At 42.8% G+C, this 21805-nt stretch overlaps 1 protein-coding gene across 1 annotated transcript in view; it reads left to right on the top strand.

Moving 5' to 3' along the window:
* Positions 1-21017, top strand: part of LOC132905394 (uncharacterized) — a gene marked incomplete at its 5' end in the record, with an annotated part of 31254 nt that extends 10237 nt beyond the window's left edge. The window contains one exon of the mRNA XM_060956681.1: positions 14838-21017. Coding sequence (XP_060812664.1) covers positions 14838-16756 — 1919 coding nt within the window. The remainder of the gene's footprint in view (positions 1-14837) is intronic.
* Between the last annotated feature and the right edge of the window lie 788 nt (positions 21018-21805).

The following is a 21805-nucleotide window of genomic DNA, read 5'->3' as shown; positions in this document are numbered from 1 at the left end:
AAGGGAACATCGGCAAGCAGTTGGCAAACGAGCGAGGCGGTATAAAATGGTGGTCGAAAACGCGAGTCCGCAAACGGACGCACAACCAGAATTCCCAATTGGCGAGTGATTTCACGTAACGCGAATGTGGTAATACCGGCTATAAATTTCCATTCCGTGAGCCGTGCAATTATGCTGGAATTACTAACGAACTTTTCTCGGAGTTGACTTGGAGATGTAGATGCGCGTGTAACGTGGCGCGGGTGAGAGAATCGTGGCATGACGACGACGACGATGACGACGATGACGACGACGACGACGACGACGACGACGACGACGATGACGACGACGACGACGACGATGGCGACGACGACGACGACGACGATGGCGAGTGGGTGGTTGGGCGAAGATCCCGGCCATATGGTGTCCACATTCCATTTCTCGTGAGCCGGCGATAGCTGCGTGTTTGCTCTCTCCTTCTGCCGACAGCCAGAGAACCTCCCGCTTCGCGAACATCTCTAATTCTACGTCTTCGATGGAAAAAGCATCTGTGCTTTCGCGTTAATCTCCTTTTCTCTACATTTCCATCGATTCTTTAGAAGCAATTCAATTACAGTGACTCACAAAAGTATCCCTACCTTTAGTAAATACCTTTTATGAATAGGCATACTAGATTGTTTGGAAAATTTGATAAAGTTTGATTAGCAATAATTAAGAAAGATTTAGCGGGAATTATATATTGTTCGATAGAAATTTAAAATCGAAATGCTATGAATATTTCGGATAACCCGATATTATGCATGGAATACAAAACGTGTTGGAATTTCTTTGGTACTGTAATGAAATAAGACTGTCATGGTTATATTGGTAAAGTTTAAAACGAATTTGAAAATGTACATAGAAATTAGAAAATATTTCGTTAAAATATCTGGCAGATAAGAAAACAATAAATTGCTATTGATGTTCATAAGTTTCAATACCCAGTGAAACCATCTCTATCGATCATTATATGTTTAAGATGAGTGTTCATGCCGTACACTAATTTTTTACTAAATACACGTTTATACTAAATACATATTGAGTAACTTGCGCATATACCTTCAGATTGGTTTCAAATTTTCCCAACATGACCATGACAGTCTTGTCTCGTTACAGTACCAATGAAATTCCAAAATGTTGCATGTATAATGTACATGCTGTACGCATGAAAGTTTACTATGGTAAGCGCCTACGATATTTCCATAAAATACCGTATATTACCCTATGTCCTCGATATTTAGCCGTTTAACGCTTCCATATTATAAAACCAATTTCCTCGTCGATGGACTTTTAATCGAATTTCTGATACCGCATGATCGATTACTAAGTATTATCCGGTGATAATCCAAAGGAAACAACGTGAATAAACTTTACGACATACTCGATACCCAAATAATGATCCATTAACTTTGGCAATCGTAAATGACTTCACATCGCTCGATGAGTGATAAATTCCAGTTGGACATTAAATTCGTCGTACGTATATTACGTAGAGATAGACTAATAATCTTAGCAGCTTTCTAATATACCTAATCGACGAACCAAGAGGATCCTAAAATTAAAGGAAATACCGGAAGGTTATGCAAATGAGAATGAAAGAAACGATAATAATTTAACACTCGGTAGCGAGAAGCTCTTTGGCGAGCAGGTGATTGATTATCTTCCTCCAGCTATCGGAGGTACTCGTAAGTTAATCACCGTCGTAAATCATGTAAGCTGGTGCTTTTTCTAAACACGATACCTTCCCTGAATGATTTTATTGCGCTTTAAATTTGAAACCGATGCCGGATAAAGGTAACAGACCGAGGCTGGTGTTGCAGGTATATATACCCTGTGCTTCGGAGGGAATAGGTAACGCAAGGTGGCAGAAAAGCAAAGGACGGGAAGAAGGGATCGTAGCGATCCATTGTCTTCCCTTCTCTTCTCTTTCCCTTCTCAGTTCCCTCCTCTCCTTCCTCCCCCTTCTCATCCTTTTCACATCGTTCGTTGGCTTTGTAAGAAAATGACTCGTTCCTCAAGTTCCTCGAAATTTCTTTCTGTATCGCAGTGTCGCCGTAAACGATCCCTGGTTTATATACCTCTCGCAGAGGATAGGTCTTTGCACATAGAAACCTATTACGAATCGCGTTACAACGGCCGCCGTTAATAAAGGTCGATTGTTTCATTCATTAGGATCCTGTTATTCTTTGCTCCGTCGATAATTCGCTTTCGAACTCGTTGGAACCGTATAAAAGTGCATACAACTGTTGCCTGTTTCAAGTTGTTTTCTTATCCAAAAATTATTTATCACGAGGATTTTGCTTCGCTAGAATCGGAAAATCGATTGGAACGATCACAAAGGTCGATAAGAATTGACGAAATCGAAAGACTCGTCTCGAAGTAAGATTTTTCTTATTGGCAATCTATTAGAGAATTACCCGAGCCGTTCGAAAGTCACACTGGTTCCGTCCATAAATGGAACCGTAGAGAATAAAATTTACCTTGGAATTTACTATTATCATCTATGTCATCTTCTTGCTACAAACGAATTTATACGAGCGAGTCATTTGTTCTCTAGACAAGTGAACTTGTAGATGTAAGTGATTTGTTTCTTAGACGTACGAACCTATGGAAATAAATCACGCGAGAATTAAAAGTTCATCGTGCACAACGAAGTTAAGAAACTGAGAAAAGATGGAGTTGACCAGGGCTTGTTACGGTGATTCTATATTTTGAAATCTAGAAGGTCAATAATGGTAAGAGCCAATAGAGAGAAAAAGAGAAAATCTATATCAACTGGAAAAATTTGTTTCAAAGTAAAATACGTATTTATAGTTGGAAAAAAAGCGTAACAATGCGAAGATCGTAGAAAGGCATCATTCGAGTTTCTTTGAATTGGAAAAAGGAAAGTTTACAGGGGTTTTGGAACAAAGTATCTCGCATAGGTTTCAGGGGAAACCGGATACATCTGTCTCTGTAAACGGGGCTGGTTCCTCGTCGTCGAAACCTTCGTCAGAGTCCCGTCGTATTTTCAGGCTATTTCCTTTCGTAATCAATTTCGAAAGTGTTGTTCGACGCTCCCGTGGGCAAAGATCGGAGATAATCGAGTGGGAATGCCATCAGGGGGAATAAATAATCGGATACAGCGAGTTTGCCGGGCGACGCTTAAAAATATGCCAGCACTGAATCGCGGAGAGATGCTCTGGTGCATCTTGAATATACGAGTGTGTATGCACGCGGGCATGCATGCACGTTGCGTGGGTGCAGTCTGAAGGATATCCGGTGTCGCTCTCGCTCGTTCCTTTCTCTCTCTCTTTCTCTCCCTCTCTTCCTATCTCTCCTTTTTTCACCTCTATTCCATTTCATCGTTTGCTCTTGTTCAAAATTTTGTTTCGCTTTAATCGTTCGCTTATTATGTCGCTCTCAATTGTTAATTTCAAAAATTTGCTATTTCACAGCGGAACGGATTTTATTGAGTTCGTTAGCTTATGAATAACGATCCATCGTTTGTGAAATTAGATTATGAATTTCTATACATTTATTCATTAAAAATTTATGTCAATTTATTTATTTATTTCATTTATAACATATTTCTATGCAAAATCCCTAGAATATTATATAATATATATATATACTATAATTAATTATTTATTATATATGTAATATTGTTCTGTCTTATAATATTATTATTAATATAATAACATGTATTTATGTATTATATACTATGGATATTTTATATTATGCAAAGATACATAAAATATCAAAAGTAGAATGGGTAGCTTACTCGTTACAATGTTTGGAGAATGGAATCTCTATTTAGATTCTATTTCTTTAGTTTATAAATACGAATACTACAGAAGAAGAACCTATCTGCATTTCTTACGTGTTACGAAGAAGCAGTTTTAGAACTCGGTTCGTTGTCAATCAATGAAAACGTGTTCAAAACTGACTTTATTCTTGCTTTCGAGGTAAATACGTATTTCCCCATTTCCTTTAAAATTGTAAGGACGGTATTAAAATATTGCCGTCCTGATAATTATGGCTTCTATTTTCAAAAGATTTACATCTTTCAACTTAATATATTTTCGTTTTCAATTACATCGCATTAAAATTCTTCCGTTTAATCACGGAATGATATTAAAATCAGGGAATTAAGAAAATTATAATTTTCCCTCCGTAGTCAAATGTGAATTTGCATAAATATTTGTAGTCTACTAATTACATACACATGTATTATATTGCTCTTGCTTGTTACGCCAATAAATTTGCTAGCTATCAGCATGACAAACTTTACGAGAGCTGTCGTCCTAAAGAAAAAAAAAGAAAGGAAGAGAATAATTAGAAGAAACTTTGGAAAGTAAAGAATCATGAGGGTCATTTTAACTAGGTTCCTTGGGAATCGCGCGTATATTTATTGCGCTAGTCGGGAACGAGTCGAGCGCGAAATTAAAATTTAATAATCCGGCAAAGCTGTCGTCGATAGGAATTTATAGCGACGGTCGATTTATGGGCGATTCGTTATACGAGATTTACGAGCGTATTAAGGTACTATATAACGATTAATTCCTGCGTTAGCAAGAAGGTTGCGCGCAGTCTGCTCTGCGCGGCTACTTTGCATGCAAAGTCAAAACAGCTTCCGACGACCGACGACCAGATTCTCCGCTCGCTCGCTCGAAGGGAAGTTGAACAGAGGCCGGCAAACATCTGTCGTAACGTCTTCGCTGCATGGGGCGCGCGTTCCCTGTCAGTTATGACAAAAAGCTGCAACATCCTGGAAAACGGCGGTGCTTCTTTATTTCCTTATTGTTCCTGCTGTTTGTTATTTCGCTGTCGCCTTAAACTACGTGGCGCTCTGTTTCCCTTCTCGTGGAACTTGCAAGATTGATCTTTCATTGTGAACGATATTTTTTAATCACGGTAAAACGTGTGACGTCAATTTAACGTTAGAACTGGCTTTTACTGTGTATTTAAATGTTCGACATATGATCAAATGGAATTAAAGAAATACGACGAAAATAATTAAGTACGTATTATCCGTATATTATACGTAAGTATTATTATTTTTCTTATCTTTATTTTCCTTAAGTAGTATTATTATCCTTAGGCTAAGAACGTTTATGTAAAGTTGTACTTATACTAATGTGATTCCAAAAACGAATTCCAAATAAATATTCCTTACATTCGTTAAATATTGCAATGTGCGATTTCCTTTTGATATTTTATATAGTTTTTTTACATATATTCTGTGCTTTCTTGGACCTTCAAATTTTCTAAAAATCTTTAAAAATCCATAGCGTAGTAATTATGTGTCTATCTCAATTATCAAACACATTTGCATGTAAATGTGTTTGGTAATTGGAAAAGTAAAACGATTCGATACCAGTCGTTTTAATTGATTTTGCACATCTATCGTCAATATTGCGTCACTTTTTTATCGCAAGCAAGCGATGAGTCGTAAGAATAACGAAAAAAAAAAGTCGAATATTATTCCTTCAAATGTTTCCCGACTTATTGCTCAGGTCTTCGAGTGGAAAGTCAGGAAAAACAGGTGGAAAAATCCAGGTAGCTAACTAATAGGATTGGAATGTTCCGTCTTTTTTCCAACTCGAACAATACTGCGAATCTTCCAACTTTTCTCTTTAGATCGAGGGAAATATTTAGAATTCGCACGTTTTATGTTAGGAATCGTATTGAGAAAGGTTGCAAAGTTTTCGAAATATTTTCATCAGAATCGTGGAAGGCTATCTAGAGTTCCATGGCAAAAGGAGCAACGTTTTCACGATGAGCTCGAGCTTCTTCTGTAGGAGAATATTACCTGGAAACGCGTCGCAAACCCTCACGAACTACCATCGCTGCGAACGGAAGGCGTTTCGCTTTCTGTTTTCAGTGAATCGAAAGGACATCGAACTGAGAAGTTCTCGGTACTAAAGGGGTGTCTCTGGAATTAATTTACTTTTCGAGTAACTTGTTTCGCAATGGTTCGCGGAAGGAAAGATTTTATTTTTATTTTAAGTTTAATGTTAGATCTATCTATCTTTAATATATATATATGCATACATTTACATAGTTAATTTAATATGGATATTATAAATTGTTCTTTTTATTGAGACAGTCGGAATTTCCATATACGCAAAGATTACTTTACAATACGTTGTATTATATTATATTATATTAAATTGTATTATATATTGTCAAATAAATTACGATTAGAATACATTATTTTCTTGTAGTATCAGATTACAACTTTCAACGAATAAGTAAAACTGCATACAATAGGTTAATACTTGCGTGTAATTTTGATAATTATAAAAACAAAATATCTGACATCGCTCATCTCGATTGTTTCGGTAGTTTTAGCGTATATAGTTCTCCTTTTCGGGAACTGCCAAAGGTTTTAATAAAATCGAATCTTTCTTCCGTGATACGCGTTTAATCAGTTTTTCCGAAATACAGATTGTTTTGTTTGGGATGTAATGTACGCCCGATGTTAGATAACTCGTCCAAGTTACGACCTCTAGAAAAAGACACGCAACCGATAAGAATCGATCGGTGGCTGTTACGGCCGCTTCGTTAACCACGATCGTATCCGGGAGCGTGGAATGTTTTTCAGTCTGGTCTCGGTGGCAATAAATAACATCCGCTAGGTTTGTTACACTTCCCAGAACCTTGACTTTCCCAAGGACTAGAATTTCGGTTTAAAAGATAGCACATACAGACACAGCAGCTTTGTCGACCATTATAGCGCGACGGGTTGCTTGAATCGCACGATCTTGACACACCGAGAGAAGCAGAATTCTCATTAAAATAACTTGACGGTGCGGCTCTAATTTTGTCGGCCGTTGTGAACGGATGCACCGTGACACGGCCCGTTGAAAGAAAAATATTTTGGATCATCGTCAACTCCCCGCTCTCCGTGTCTTAATTTTTACCTCCCTTCTCCCGTGCTACACGTTTCGAGATTTACACCACGCGAAAAACGAACGAGCCAAACTGCTCTGTTTGCATCTCTGTGTCTTGTGGTTGGAATTCATACGGAGCTCTTTTATGAGCCATTGTGTAATTGGCTTCGCCAGTGGCACGCGAGTCTGCCTCCTCGAAATCGGAAACGCTCGAAATAAACTGGCTGCTTTGACGCTCGCTAACTTGCTGCTACCCATTGCACGCCTTTCATTCCCCAGAGTGTTTTCTTCATCGTCGTTAGTCGACCATGCACGTTTCTTTGTTATTGACGTAGCAACTTAAGCAAATAGCAGCAATACAGGCGAATCGTGGCTACTTTCGCCTGTTCTACATGTTTGGATGTTTCAAATAGTGAACGATTATGTATGTATAGTTATTTGGTTGTAGAGGACTCAACTTTATAAATAGGCGCGGTCGATATTATTTTGACAGTGGAAAATAACTTTGAAATTGTTGCTAGTAGCAGAAAAATCAATTTTGAGATCTATGGGGCTTTGGTGCAATGGCTCGTGGTTAATGGTAGGGACGCGGATCGGAATTTATTTTATATAGAAATTTCTTGGTGCACAGAGATGTTTGCTCGGAGGCGAGCCAAGCCCTCGTCAAAGTTTACTTGGCTGTTCGCTTGCTCGCTGTTCGCCTGCTTCGCTTAACGTTCCTGCGCGCCTGTCTTTCTACGCTTCAGTAGCGTATCGTCGAATTCACAGAACCCTGAAGAAAATCTCTTCGAGTTGGCGCAATAAATCAGAATGACATTTAAACATCCTCTTCTTTAACTTTTAAATACAACATTTTTTCACTCGCTTGATTATAATATCGTTCTCCTACATTATCGAAAATTCTTGGTAAAGGTCCGCTAGCGAGTTGAATCGTCAGCGTGCTTCGGTGAACGATAAGCTCACAATATCGCGTGTAGTTTAGAGTCGTATCGTTGTCGAGTCGACACTCGAGATACACCAAAGAAACATTACACTTCGAACACGATATCTTTATCTGCGCTATTTAGTTTTCGTGCGGCACTGCAAGGACCGCGACCCGGAAATACGTTGTTACGCAACTAGGATATACGTTGACACACGGTCGGCAAATCTACGTTGCCGATAGATAATACTCGCTGCAATTTGTTGAAAGATAGCGCGAACGTGTCGCTCCCGAATCATTTCCCTTTCTATCCGCATTTGAAAATCCTTTTCAGTCTCTCAGCGCTGTACTGAGATTATGAAATCACGTAACTTAATCAAATTTAGAGAAAAAATTTGCGTCTCTTAAGATGTATTTTAGAAATCTTTACTAGGCTAATATATTTATACCTTAGATACTTGACTATAACAAAACAAACATTTCTACTTCGGTTTTCTCATCGCGGAAGAATATATTCATACTTTGAGTCTGACTATAAAAGAGAAAAAATTCCGCATGAAATTTCGTGTGATTTTCGAATAAGATTTCCAATTTACGCACGATGCGCGTAATCAGGCGGATTTGTAGTTACGCTATTGGTATCTGACGTGCGGATGTGTGTCGTTGGTGGGGAGGCACGAGTGAGTGGGAGCGACGTGACTAGTTGCGCGACTGAGTGAACGAACCAGAACTAGAAGTAGGATGGCCAGACAAGGACAGAGAAGGAAAAGAGGCAAGGCGGTTGCGCACGAGAAGGAGAGAACGAGAGTGGCTGATAGAAAGGAAAGAGACGAGGAACGAGTGGAAAGTACACGGGCAGCGGGAAGGACAGAGAGGAGATGAATGAACGTGCGTACGCGGCAGAAAGAGAGAGAGACGCGACAACGACGGTTGGCGAGGCACGGTGAGATAGAGCGAGACAGATGTTCGAATGAATGAACAGTGCACGACGAGGATAGAATTAATGAGTGGGATAAATATAGAAGCGTGTAACGCGTCAGAACGAGACGGCCTATCTCTTCCTCTTCTTCCGTTTTCTATCTGCGCCCTCTCTCATCTGTTCATGTTCGACTCGTTCGGTTGGTTGGTCGCTCGACTTACTCCTTCAACTTCTTCTCTCTGTTTCGCGTGTCAACGTGATCGAACGACTACTCGCTGTAAACGAGCCTCCGATACAATCGAACCAAATGAAACGAAAGGATTCTTCCTTGTACCAGAGTCTACTTTTACGCGCATAGTTGAATCAACGCTATAGCGTCAACATGTTCGGAACGATTTATCGATAGTATACGCTGGGAATTCATTCAGCCATGATACTCGTTCGATGAGTATCGTCGATGGTCTTTCAACCTCTGACGCTTGATTCGTAGTTATTTAAATGGATAGGACAATGGCTTTTTTTCTTCTTTTAAACTAGATTTTCATTCTAGGATTAGGATTTGTTTTCTGGTTTTCCATGAGTTTTCTACGATCGAATTATAATTATCTGTCGTTCGGCTGTGGTTACAGTAAACCGTTCAACTTTCACAAATAACCGATTTCATTATGAGACAGAGTAGCGAAGCGAGGTACGAAGTGGTTCACGACACGTTCTTCTATGAAAAGTACCATTAACGGTATTATTTTAAGTAGATGCTCTTATCGATTGTCTCACGATCGACGTAAATACCAATAGTAACTTTCAGGCCGATTCTAACGGAACGTTCGTGACCATTTATCGCCACAAATGATTAATATTAATGAGAACAATGTTAGAGATAATGGGACCGATACCGTAAATGTTAAGCGAAAGATCGGAATAGGATTGGTAGGCACATGGTCAGGTAATTAAAGAAACTCCTCGAAAAATGCAGTCCAGTTATTTAATAAGCCTTAGACGTTCTTCCGGTTCGAGAATTATTCGAACGGTAACGGTACTTGTTCGTTCTTTCTATTTACTATCTTATTCCTCAATAACAGTTGCGATCGAATGAAAGTTGCTACCTCTGTCGTGTGAAACGCGCAAAAGTCAATTGGAAATGCGCGAGAAGAGAAAAAGGTAAAAGAAGTGAGAAGGAAAAAAAAACGGTGCAGGATGACGGTGAACGTGTAAAGTGACGCGGCTAGAATCCTTTATCCGGTGTGACCGGAGACTCTTTGGTGTCGAGTAAACGTCCAAGAGAGGTACGCTTTAAATTCGATCGATAACACGCGGAACGGCACATCGAACCCCCGGTGCGGTGATCGGACAAAAAAATTTCCCACAGCGTGGAAGGAGGCGTGTACAACGTGTAGAGAGCACGTTTGACAGGGACGAAAAAAAAAATCACCGCGCAAGCATTTGCCACCTCCAGCGTGGCGACCGACGACCGTCACTGTCGCCGCGCCGACGCTGTCGGTGGTATACACGGTGACGACATAGGTAATGTTTTCATTCAATCTAAAGCTTCAATGATAGCTTCCGCCCATTCATAAAAAGCTTCGTGTTGCGAACGAGTCGTTGGCCACGATATCGCCAGATGGCATACCGTGCACGGAACTCGACCGGCCCTCGTTTCTCTCTCTCACACGCTCTGCCAACCACGCTATCTCGCTATCTCGCTCTTTCGAACACACCGTTTCTCTCTACTTCTGTCCCCTCTGTTCCCCTCGCCCGCCTGTCGCCATTCATGGCTTCCTTCCTTCTCCTTTCCTGCTTTCCCTCTTCTCCATCCGTTTCGTTCTACTGCCTCTCGTTCTACTGCTCGTACCCTGCTCACCGCTCTGTCGTCGTTCCCACTCTGCCCTCTCTCTTTCTCATCCGTCGTTCGTCTGACTCGCCTGTCGCCCCTCCGCGCGAACCTCTTACACTGCGCCCAATCGCTAACGCGCTCCCCCTTCCCCTTCGTCGCTAGCTAGCCAGCTCGACTCACTCACGGCAAGCTCATTGTCAGTCGTCTGCCAGCAGTTGTCGTGTTTGTTTCGTATTATGACGTTTCACCGTTTCTTTCTCGCCTCCGTGTCAACCGTCATCCATTCATATCCTAGTCTCGTGTCACGAACGAACACTTCCGTAAGCTGCTTCTATCGCGCCTCTGCCGAGACAAACGCCGGATCATAAACGATATAATCGCAGATATCCACGCGGATTTAAATGTTCCTTTTCATCCATGAAACTCGAGAAAAAGTTGGAAACAGTACAGGTGAAACTTGATCTTTTCCGTGCAAAAGTAAATCGTCGTCGTCGTCGTCGTTGAGTGAAAGGCGTTTGACAGAAGTATTAAATAAGATCGAATAGGGAGCTCTCTGAGTATTCGTTCAAATTCGTTGACGCTTGTGACATGTGCCCCGTTCTCGGCGTTAAACGCCGCCGACAGGGAGGCTCGTGGTGCAGATATTAAACAAGCGGCAAATGAGAACAGTATGACGTGACCGATGAGAGGGTGACAAGCTGACGTCGTCCGGTGGAATTCGAGGACGTTCCTAGATCCGCTCGAACGGAATCGCTGTTCCGTTGGTGTCGTGTCCTGTCGGTGCGCGTGCGTCGCCGTGATCAGCAGACACGCCTCCGAAGGATTCCATCGGCCCCGGCGTGGGCGAGCCCACGTTCTTTTCTGGATTTTCGCTAGTCCCATGAATTTTCAGTAAGTCGACAAGGCCAATTTCTTCATTTCCACGCATCTCCATTTTCCATTCTTAGTCGATTTTTTAAACGATTGCCAGGATGTAGAAGAAAATGGTTACGGTTACGAGGGCTGATACCGGTATTAATAATACACAATTTTCTTTTTTGGATATTTTTTACATATACTATACTATATTTTTCTATCGTTAATGGATATCTCATGTTAGACTAAAAAATTGTACGTGTGGTCCTTCCTCTCCATCGCGTGTTAAAGTGTTTTATATATAAATCTTAGTTCGGTTGAAATGGTACGATAAAAATAGGTGGATGTAATAATTTATTTTATCTGAGACGCGCATATATAGTTTTTAGTAATTGCGCGATCAAAGAATTGTAATCCCGTTATTTTAACAGGTTTGGCAGTTGTGTAGCGTTAAACGAAGGAAATATTACTTGTATAAAGTAAACGTTTATATATTTCGTCTACGATTTACGAGTTATAAAAGTTGGATATATATATTTAAAATTATTTCGTAGCACAGGATCGTTGGAAGAACTTGCCGTTTAATAGGTATACGCATACGCGACACCGCGCTGACCGCAGCACCAGATAATTTTATTGAACGGAAATACGTACGTGGCGAGGAAGCATGTCCGATCTTATCGCGGACATTTCCGGCGCGTTATTGAAACATATCTGGACCGGAACGTCGTTTAAAAATTACGTTTCTTTGCGAATGACAGTTACACGAGTCTTAACATCCTGTCAAAGATACAAACATTTCACAAAACTTAAATTGTACCGTTTAATTCTAGAGCTACAAAAGTGAGATCTTTTGTTTGTATTATTACGGTAAACATACAAGAATTTCTTTTAAAAATATCAATAACCATTGAATTTCACTACAATGGGAAGGTAATTGCACATCTTGCATATATAATTTATATGATTTTATAATCGATATTATAATTTAAAATTATAATTATTCGTACATAATATACTTAGGCGCTCGTTCAAGTATCGTAATTCTAGCGTTAAGGAAATTTTAAAACAATAGCAAACATTTCGTAGTTCAACAATCCTCGATGTATCATTGTTTAACAAAACTTATTTTCTTTTTTCCGTACCAACTATTTTGACACGTAACATTACAAATCGTAAAACATTACAAGGTTTATTCGTATCGTCTTTTCCGAATTATCTCACCGTACGTGACATTCTATTTACAAATAACTCCAATTATAATTATCGTTGTGCACGCGACAGAACAAGGAGAGATGAAATATCGAACGCGGCACGAAGGACGTGAGATAGTTGGCTAAATATTCGACGTATCATCGTCATTATCCTAATCGCGGTGATTGCGCGTGGATATTGACGGAACAATCATCGTGTCACAATTACGTGATTGGCAATCTTCCCCGAAACCCTCCCGTACCGTAATGCCACCAGTGTGATTCATAATTGATTCGTGACTTACCTTATCGTTACTTGGAAAGCGTACACGTTATTCACTGGTTGACGTACGCGTCGCACGAATATCTCTCGTGCCGTGACAAAACGAAATTCCTCGCGTGAACGAGCCTTCCTTTCACTTCGCAGCTGTCTGCTTTTCAATGAAAATTCGCCTCGCGTTATCGTTCTACGGTAGTGGAAGTTCGGCTTCCAGAAATCCATTAGCGGATGGATGAGTTTCTATCTGTTGACAGCGCTAGTATACACTACGAGGAAAGCGAAGAAACGTATTCGTTTTTGTTGGTTGATTTAGAAAGAAGAGGTAAGAGAGATAAAGATAGAGAGAAGGAAAGAGAGTTGCTCGTTTATACCAGCTATGCACAAGCTCACAAAACGTTTCTCTTATCTGTGCTCGGTCGTATAGAGCGACTAAAAGCTCTGACCTATGGCAGTCGGCCGGCGATAGGCTCCACGCATTCCTCCGAGTGCATCCTCCCTGAATGGTCCTGTGCTCGAAGGTTTTTTCGAGAACATCACCGTGTCATCGAAGATCGCGTCCGTGCGTACCTATCTGCTTACGTTCACACATGTTGGAACCGCGTGTTTGTAAGGCTATGGTTACGGTTGATGCGTTTTCTTGTGAACTGACGTTGTGACAAATATGTTAAAACGATCTAAGCCTCTCAGAAGTCAAATCGACAAGTCCGTTTTTGTTAATTTTTCAATTTTGATACACGAGTATCTGCGCGATTAACGTTCAATTTTCAAAAAACAAATTTCTTCCTTCGACGGAGAATTCCATTTACTAGGAGAAAATGACGCAGATAATGGGAGATTCTAACGTAAATCGAAACACTGTCATTGCTTTTTCCACTTTTAAGTTTCATCTCATTTACTGACTCATAGTTCTGTTGGGCAAAACAAATGTATATTTTTATGAGAGTAGCCACATCGTTCTTCGGACGTATCATTCGTCAAAGCGACAATTCATCGGAACGTGCAACCGCTGCAACTAAAGCTTAATCATGCACTCAAATCCTGTCGATTCTTATATTTGTCGATTTACTATTGACTGTAACGACGTGTTTAGTTTCCTAAGCAGAGAAAAACCGAATAGTAGAGCAAGGGAAGTTAATAGTCGTCGTTGCGAGAGATACCAATGTATTTCTACACGGCGGATGCGTGTAGGACGTGAGATTGGTCTCGTGCGGGCAAACGTCGTTTCTTCCAGTTCCGTAGGCTCTGCGAGAGTGGGTCGTGGCGCGTTGAACGGATTACCAGCCAGATTTAATGTCATTTGGTCTGCGTGCATTCTTCCCTGTTTTCCAATTACATATTCCGTCTGTTCTTCGAAGGGTAGACGAATAACAGAGTCTATAATTTTCCAAAGTTGAGTTTCTCCAAAAAGTCTTGGTAGAAATAATTCATTGGCTAGCCCTGGTTGTAAGTCTGTCACACGGAGTAGTTGCGTGGAGGGCACGATCGGTCTTGGTTGAACGAAACGCTCGATTCTTCCACAACTGTAGGCGCTTCGAGTGGGCCGGTGACCACTGAATCAAGAACCCCGGTGCTGCGCACACAGGCCACGAGCGCCCACTCGCGCCGCACTCGCCCACGTACGGAGACCAAACCTACCTCGAAGCTACGTAGGTAGTGGCGCGTACACGGCATTCTTCGTATTTATCGAGGTGTGATCCGAATATCGCTTTCAGCTTTGTTCATTCAGATTCGTTCTCCCATTCTTTCAGGACTCTCCGTGCAAATATTTCTTACTAGGCATATAGGATAGGCAAAATACGATACAGGTTTGGCAAAACGGATGATCGCGTGTTGGTTGCTTTTTAATTCTCTGTTTCGACAAGATAACGATGTATTGCGATTTATAGAAACTACGAGAGAGAAAGAGAGGAGAAGAGAGTAACGGATGTGGTATCGTTTCAGGTGGGGATGAAGCGCGTGTCGCGAGGGCGAGAGGAAGCGGACGCGGAGCATTACCGAGCCTCATCCTCGCTAATGGAACGCCCTTGTCGAGAGTGTCACCACCTCGCGCGGGCTGGGCAGTGCGGATCAACGAGGCGATACTTACTACCCCGAGTCAATCAACTCATTATCAGCAGCAGCAGCAGCAGCAGCAGCAACAGCAACAGCAGCACCATCAGAACCAACAGCATACATCGAGTCCAGGATCACCGAGAGCCATCGAACAATGGGCTAGCGAGCGGGCAGCGTCGTCGGCTTTATCGGTTCGTCGTTCCGCATCACCATCCTCGCCAGAAACAGCAAGGAGACCGGGAACAGGATCGCCGAGAAGGACTCTCTCGTCGTCGAGTCGAGTTAGGCCGGGTGGCGCAGGCGGAGGTGGAGGAGGAGGAAGTGGAAGTGGCGGAAGAGGAGCAGAAAGGGGCGCAGAGATCGGTAACGGTATCCATTTCGCGAATCACTGGCAGGAGGAAGAAGAGCTGGAGGCGAAGAAGAAGGAGGAGCACCGGAAGCGTTGCGTGGACGCAGCGGCGCGTTGCCAAGCCGAGCATCTTGAACTGAGAGGTCGGCCGATGTCGCAGAACAATGCGATCGCGCCGCTTTCGCGGCCGCCTTCTTCGCAGACGAACGCGAATGCCGCAAACAACGGTCTCGACACCGCCAGCACAGTCATCATCACCGACAACATCGCCAACACCAACTCCAACGACGACGGAGACGCGCGCTTCGTTCAACAACAGGGCGTCGTCGGTGGTCGCGTGCACGATCACAACCGACCGTTTCCGCCACCTAGATTGCCCAGCGTGCACGTCGCGGCCGCCTCAGCCACTACCGCACCTCCCGCAGCCTCGTCGAGTCCGAGAGTATTGGTCACCGCTCCGCTCAGTCCGCTCTCGAGCACCTTCCGGAGCAGGCCGAGGAACGTCGACATTTCGAACGAGACGAACGCCCGGGGGTTGTTGTCGAACGACACGCCACCGAGAAGTCCCATAAGCGAGGTGAGCCTCACCGTGCCTCGACCGGATGGAGAGAGGGCAATCAACGAGTACGTCGAGGCACCGTTCAAACATTCGAACCAGGAGCGACGCGTCATCGACGATGAAAACAAACGTGGGATCGGTACTGCTGATTGCCCGAAGATCGACCGAAGGCATCGTCAGAAGGGTGTGACGGACGCGTCTGTCGCGGCGACACATCGGTTGCACGCGAGTAGGACTCAAGCGTTTCGCGGATTGATCGCGAGCGGGACGAACGCGGCCGCATCCGCGGATTCGATCGCCGCAAACACCGCGACACCGAACGCCGTGACCAAGCAGCCGGTCTCGTTTACCAAGGAACCGGCCAACAGCCTCGCCTCTAGAACTTACGATCCGGCCGGTTTGTCGATAATGTGCAATTTCTGCGGTCGATGTCGCTGCGAGTCTTGTCGGGAACCGCCGCCATTGCCGAGCAAATGGTTGTGCGACAACAAATGCTTCTGCTCCGCCGACACGATCCTCGATTACGCTTCTTGCTTGTGCTGCGTGAAAGGACTGTTTTATCATTGCGTGGACGGGAACGGCGGCAGTGGAATCGACGGGGAGGCGGCCGGGAGCTGCGCGGACGAACCATGCTCTTGTACGGGGAACAGGAGGGCCTCCAGGTGGGCTTGTCTCGGTGCCCTTACCCTCGTCATGCCTTGTTTATTGTGCTACTGGCCGTTCAAGGGCTGCGTCGCTTTGTGCGAAATATGTTATGCCCGGCACGCCGCTCAGGGATGCAGATGCAACCCGAACACGATCGGGAACGCCGGGAATAGGCATCATCCGATCGCCAACGACATCGGGGACTCGAGGGATCCGGAGAAAAGGTTGCTCGACCCGGTTACACCGGAACTCTAATAGTTGGGTATTCCGATACCGGCAATACACGTGGTATATCGCCGTCTCTCGCGAACAGAGATGCCAAGGCTCTTTTATGCACAGGATTATCGTGAGGGAGCAAAATGAAAAATTGCATTAAGTACAAGAGTTGCATTTAAGTTGAGAAACGATATCGAAGATTCTGACGAATTTGTACGTCTGACGTCGCGAGTGTTTTATTTATTATTCTTCCATGCGCGCGCGAAAGTGCGAAGCGAGCGAGATAGTTTGAAAGAGCAAGAACGTGTACGAATGGAAGAATGCGAGTATCGTGTAGTAGTGGTAGGAAGGAAAGGAGGAGGTGAAGGAGATGAAGAAAAAGAAGGAGGAGGAGGATGGAAGATGGGCGAAGGGTAGAAAGGCGGCGGAGAAAGGGCGAGAAAGATTGACAATGTACTACGCGAGCGTGCGTATAAACGCAGAGACATACCACTTACGTATAGATAGGTCTATACATGATAGAATATATAAATAGTACGCGCACACACAGGGAGCAAATGCGAGCGTGACCAAGCGAATGCGTGGTAACAGTAAGCGAGCGTACGAGAGAGAAAGAAAAGAGAGAGAAAGCGTGAAAGTAAATAGACGAACCACTAAAGTATATTGAACGCGAGCACGTGTACGCGCGTGTACACGCGTTCCTGCTGTTACTTTGCTCGAAACGCGTGTACACGCGTCTACGCCTAGGTTATAGATATGTATATTGTATATTACATTTGTATAAAGAAGAAACTTTTCTACGGTTAATTTATTCGTGGCTGCATCGCCAAGTAACACATAAAGTTTCACAGTAGGAGCACGACACGGAGAGAGGGGGCGAGAGATGTTTGATCAGCAGGCGGCGAAAGAATTCGGAAGGCGTCCTGCCCGACTGGACTCGATTATTTTCTGAAACCGTGTTCCAGTCGCTTGCATCTCGCGATAAAATACGTATATAAGAATCGAAAAAGGAAGGAATAAAGATACGGAGGGGAAGAAAAAGGGTGAGGGGGGAGAAGGGGAAGAGACGGAGAAAGAAAGCTCTGAAAAGAAGCATTGTCCGCGTTTCCGAGCGTTTTCCTCCGCTCGGTACACGATGTATACGCTTTTATACTCGTTAACACTGTTGTATCGAGCGGCCCTGTCGAGCGTTAGAGAGCGGTATGACACGAGATCGAGATAATGCACGCGTTCGGGCTGCGTGAGAGCGAGAGCGCTATGTAAGTCTGTAAGAATGAACGGTTGCATCTATATGTGTATCTGTGTGTAAGTGTTGGTGTACGTGTGTGTATGCGTATGTATGTATGTATGCGTGTATGGGTGTGCTTCATGGGGACGACGAGAATGCGGGCAGATGGGAAAAGGACAATTGCGTGGGGGCATAAGCGTGAGGAGAAGAGAAGTACGGCACAGAACAGAACGAATCAGGGAAGGGGGAGGAAAGAGCACAACACGCCTGAAATCTCTTACGTACGTATACGTATTTATATACGTTAGGTAGTCGGGCGTCGTTTTCCATTTCGTTAATTCTCTTCCTTTTTTCCAGTATTATCTAGTCGTGCGAGTTTAATTAAATATCGTTTCATTAAGGTACGTGGTACAAAGCGATACACGCGTCGTGCGGTGGTGTAGTTGACAGGCCGTTTCGCCGGTGTTGCTCCGCTCTTCTATAACGCGAGAGTGAATTCGCGACTCGGGATCCTCTCTTTTTTTTTTTTTTTTTCTTCTTTCGCTTTTACGAACGCCGATTTAACGTGTATACACGGATAATCGCTTTCCTCGTTGGTTCGACTCTACTTCTCTGACCAAGATTTTGAAATAATTAACGCCTTCGAGACTCTGGTGTTGTGGAGAGTCGAGCCGCCGCTCCAGCCTGGAGCGGCGTTTAATTGCACGGTAACAGCGCTTCCCACGCGGACGGAATTCACCGAACGAAGGTGTGTTAACTTTCCATTCTTGCTCGAGCGGCTTGATCGTTGAGGTATGTCGACGTTCCACGGGACACCGTCATCCTCACGACCACGATCACGTTCGTTTCTTTTATTGTCGAGACTGTCTAAACCGTTTTTCCAACAGATACCACCGACACCACCGTTTTATCCATGTTTGAAACGCATCGAACGAAATATACGAGTAGTCCTTGCATTTTTGGCACATTTCGCAAAAGATGAACAAACGATCGAAGACGCGCGTACCGTTAACGCGTACGAAGACCACAACGAAAAGTAATTCCTTGGAAGTTGGTAAATCACGAGAGGGGGGTCGAAAGGTTGGAAAACGTGTCACGGGAAGAGTGATTGCTCGGCGAAGCGGCTTTTCTTCCGATTGCTCGTTCGGCTTCGTTCGTCGCGAAGAGACAGCGAGAAACGAGAAGAAACCACGCGTCCACTCGTTTGCCGCAGTGTTGACTTTCGAGAATCGTCCGCGATAGAACCTGTCGCGGAGTGAACGTGGCGGGAAACGATCGAACATCCAACGAATCGCAATATCCCGAAATCAATCCCCTCTCGTAGGTTCGCCCTTCCAAGTCGAGAGAATAGGAGAACGCATGGTACAGGGAGAACGTTCCGCGGATCAGCCGTAATTGGAAACTTTGGGTGCGTTGATCGTATAGCCTTTCACGACTCGCGAAACCTTCGACGTTCACCGATTTGATGTTGCGAGCATATTTGGTGCAAATAAAAAAGATACAACGAGACCATTGGAAACCGTCCGGTTCTCGCAAGCATTCGTCCAGTGTTTGAAAACTGCCTTTTTTCTATTCAACCTTTTAACGACGAGTAATATTTTTTATTTGATCTTCGGAACGGTACTTTATATACACGAGGAACGAACCGTCTGGCTGAAAAATGTTGAAACAAAGGTGAACCGGACACACATCGAGCCCTGGGGCAAAAAGACAAAAGTGTTAATCAAGGAGTACGTCGCGACGATCCCATTGATGCGTTTTGTGCATACCTATGCGCGCGCCTGTATGTATAATATGTATGGTTGCATGTGTGTGTGCGCGCGTGTCTCGCGAAGCAAAAAGGAGAAATGTATGTTTTTATTAATATTAACTATATATGCTCTGTATATGTCTTGTAAATATTATATATATATATATATACATATATGCATATATATATACATATGAATTATATATATACAAACATGTATATATACATGTATATATATATACATATATATTTATGCATTTCTGTTTAACATATTGGAAGCAGTAGTTTGAGGACAGCCAAAATTGTTTCCGATTATTTCGATTCTCCGATTAATTTAGAGATTCGTCTATCGTTCTTTGCAATATCATTTGTCTGGTGCGCAGAGGTTATCCCACGAGTCGAGACATCTGATCGATTCCTCCCTGTCTCTCTTGCTTAACATTTTCTCTTCCGTATCATCAATCTTTGGTCTTTCTTTCGACGTTTGCCACATCGTACTTATAAACAGCGACAGATTTCGAAATACATTTACAATGGAAATACTTGCAAAAATTTGAAGGAGAATACTCATCCACCCTTTGTATCATCGTAGCGATCATCTTCTCGTTATTTCGGATAAAATAATAGATCGACGAGATAAGAACAAAGAGAAATAAAATTCGTAACGTGTATGTCTACGTTGTTTGATGGAAAACGATCGAGAGAAAGACAAGGATACAGCCTGCCGCGAGATCAGGAAATCTGTCCAAAATCGTCAAAAAGAAAAACAGATTGCGATAAACAAGGAAAATAAATAGATGTATCGTCGTATCCAGGTTCGATCAGTTTCTTCTACGGTGAATAAGCTCTCGTCGCATCAGCGTCGTTACCGTGTAGTCTCCTTGCGAAACCTGATTCTTTGGGACATTGTAATCGCAAAGCGTTTAACATCGACGTAACTACGATATATGTCTTACGCACACGGACGTACAATATTAAAAAAGAACAATGTGGTGTAAAAAATGAAGAAACGTACCAATTCGGTGTATTAATCCCCTCGCCCCCCCTCCATGGACGATCGATACAAATTCGCCTCAAACTGAACAATCTTTCTACCTTTGATAAATAATATATTGCAATGACTAATAAAACGGCACAAGAAAAAAATAAGAAAAGAGAGAGAGAAAGAAACAGGAGAATAGAAAAGAACGAAAAATTCCATTACTTCCGGTTGATGCGAATTTGTTACGTCCATAGGAATGCGTTGACGCACATGTTGTTATCTAATTGTTAGTAGATTCAGGTTTATACCGGCAATTGTTAATAAAGTTAGTAAGCAAATACTTTTTATTTTCTTTTTTTTCTCGCGCATATTTTGTCCTTATCTTTTTTTTCATTCTTTATACATATTTTTTTGTAAGAAATAAAATATTCCTGGAAAAAAAAGTTAAAGGTAGCTGGTTGAAAAGTGCGAAAGTTCAGCACTACGGATATTAGTTCGCTATGAATTTATAGTACGTTTAAGAACGTGTCTCGTCGATTTTTACGCATTCATAGGATATTCAAAGATGCAAAATATTGGATCTCAAATTTACATCACGCTCTACGATGTTTCGTATATAAAACAATCTTCTATCGAAGTCTGATCTATCTGATTATATTCATAAAAGTATGAATTTGCATAAATATCGTCAGTCTAGCGATTCGATTTTAATTGGTATTGAAGTCGGTTTTAGCGATTCGATTTTAATTGGTATTGAAGTCGGTTTTATCGATTCGCTCTAATTACTGGAAAGTGGAGATATCTCCTTGCTGCAGCAGTCCGTTCGATTGATAATTAATTCCTGCAATCTTTATCGCGATATAAGAGTCGAAGATGCAAATACTATGAATGAAGAGTGAACATCGTCATGCAAATTGAAAATTCCATGGCGACGAGAATAAGACAAGAAAATACGTTCTCCACCATCTGTTTCGCTTGTTCTTGACCGATTCGTGACAGTTTGAGTTAATGAAAAAGGAGAAGAAGAAGAAGAAGAAGAAGATGACGCCGATGAGGAGCTACGTAAGGGAAGGTTGAAAGGGAGAGAGAGAGAGAGAGAGAAAGGGGGTCTGACGAGTCGAAAATAAG

Source organism: Bombus pascuorum, chromosome 1 (assembly GCF_905332965.1).
Source record: "Bombus pascuorum chromosome 1, iyBomPasc1.1, whole genome shotgun sequence".
Lineage (NCBI taxonomy): Eukaryota > Metazoa > Arthropoda > Insecta > Hymenoptera > Apidae > Bombus > Bombus pascuorum.
This window is presented reverse-complemented; position numbering and strand designations above follow the sequence as displayed.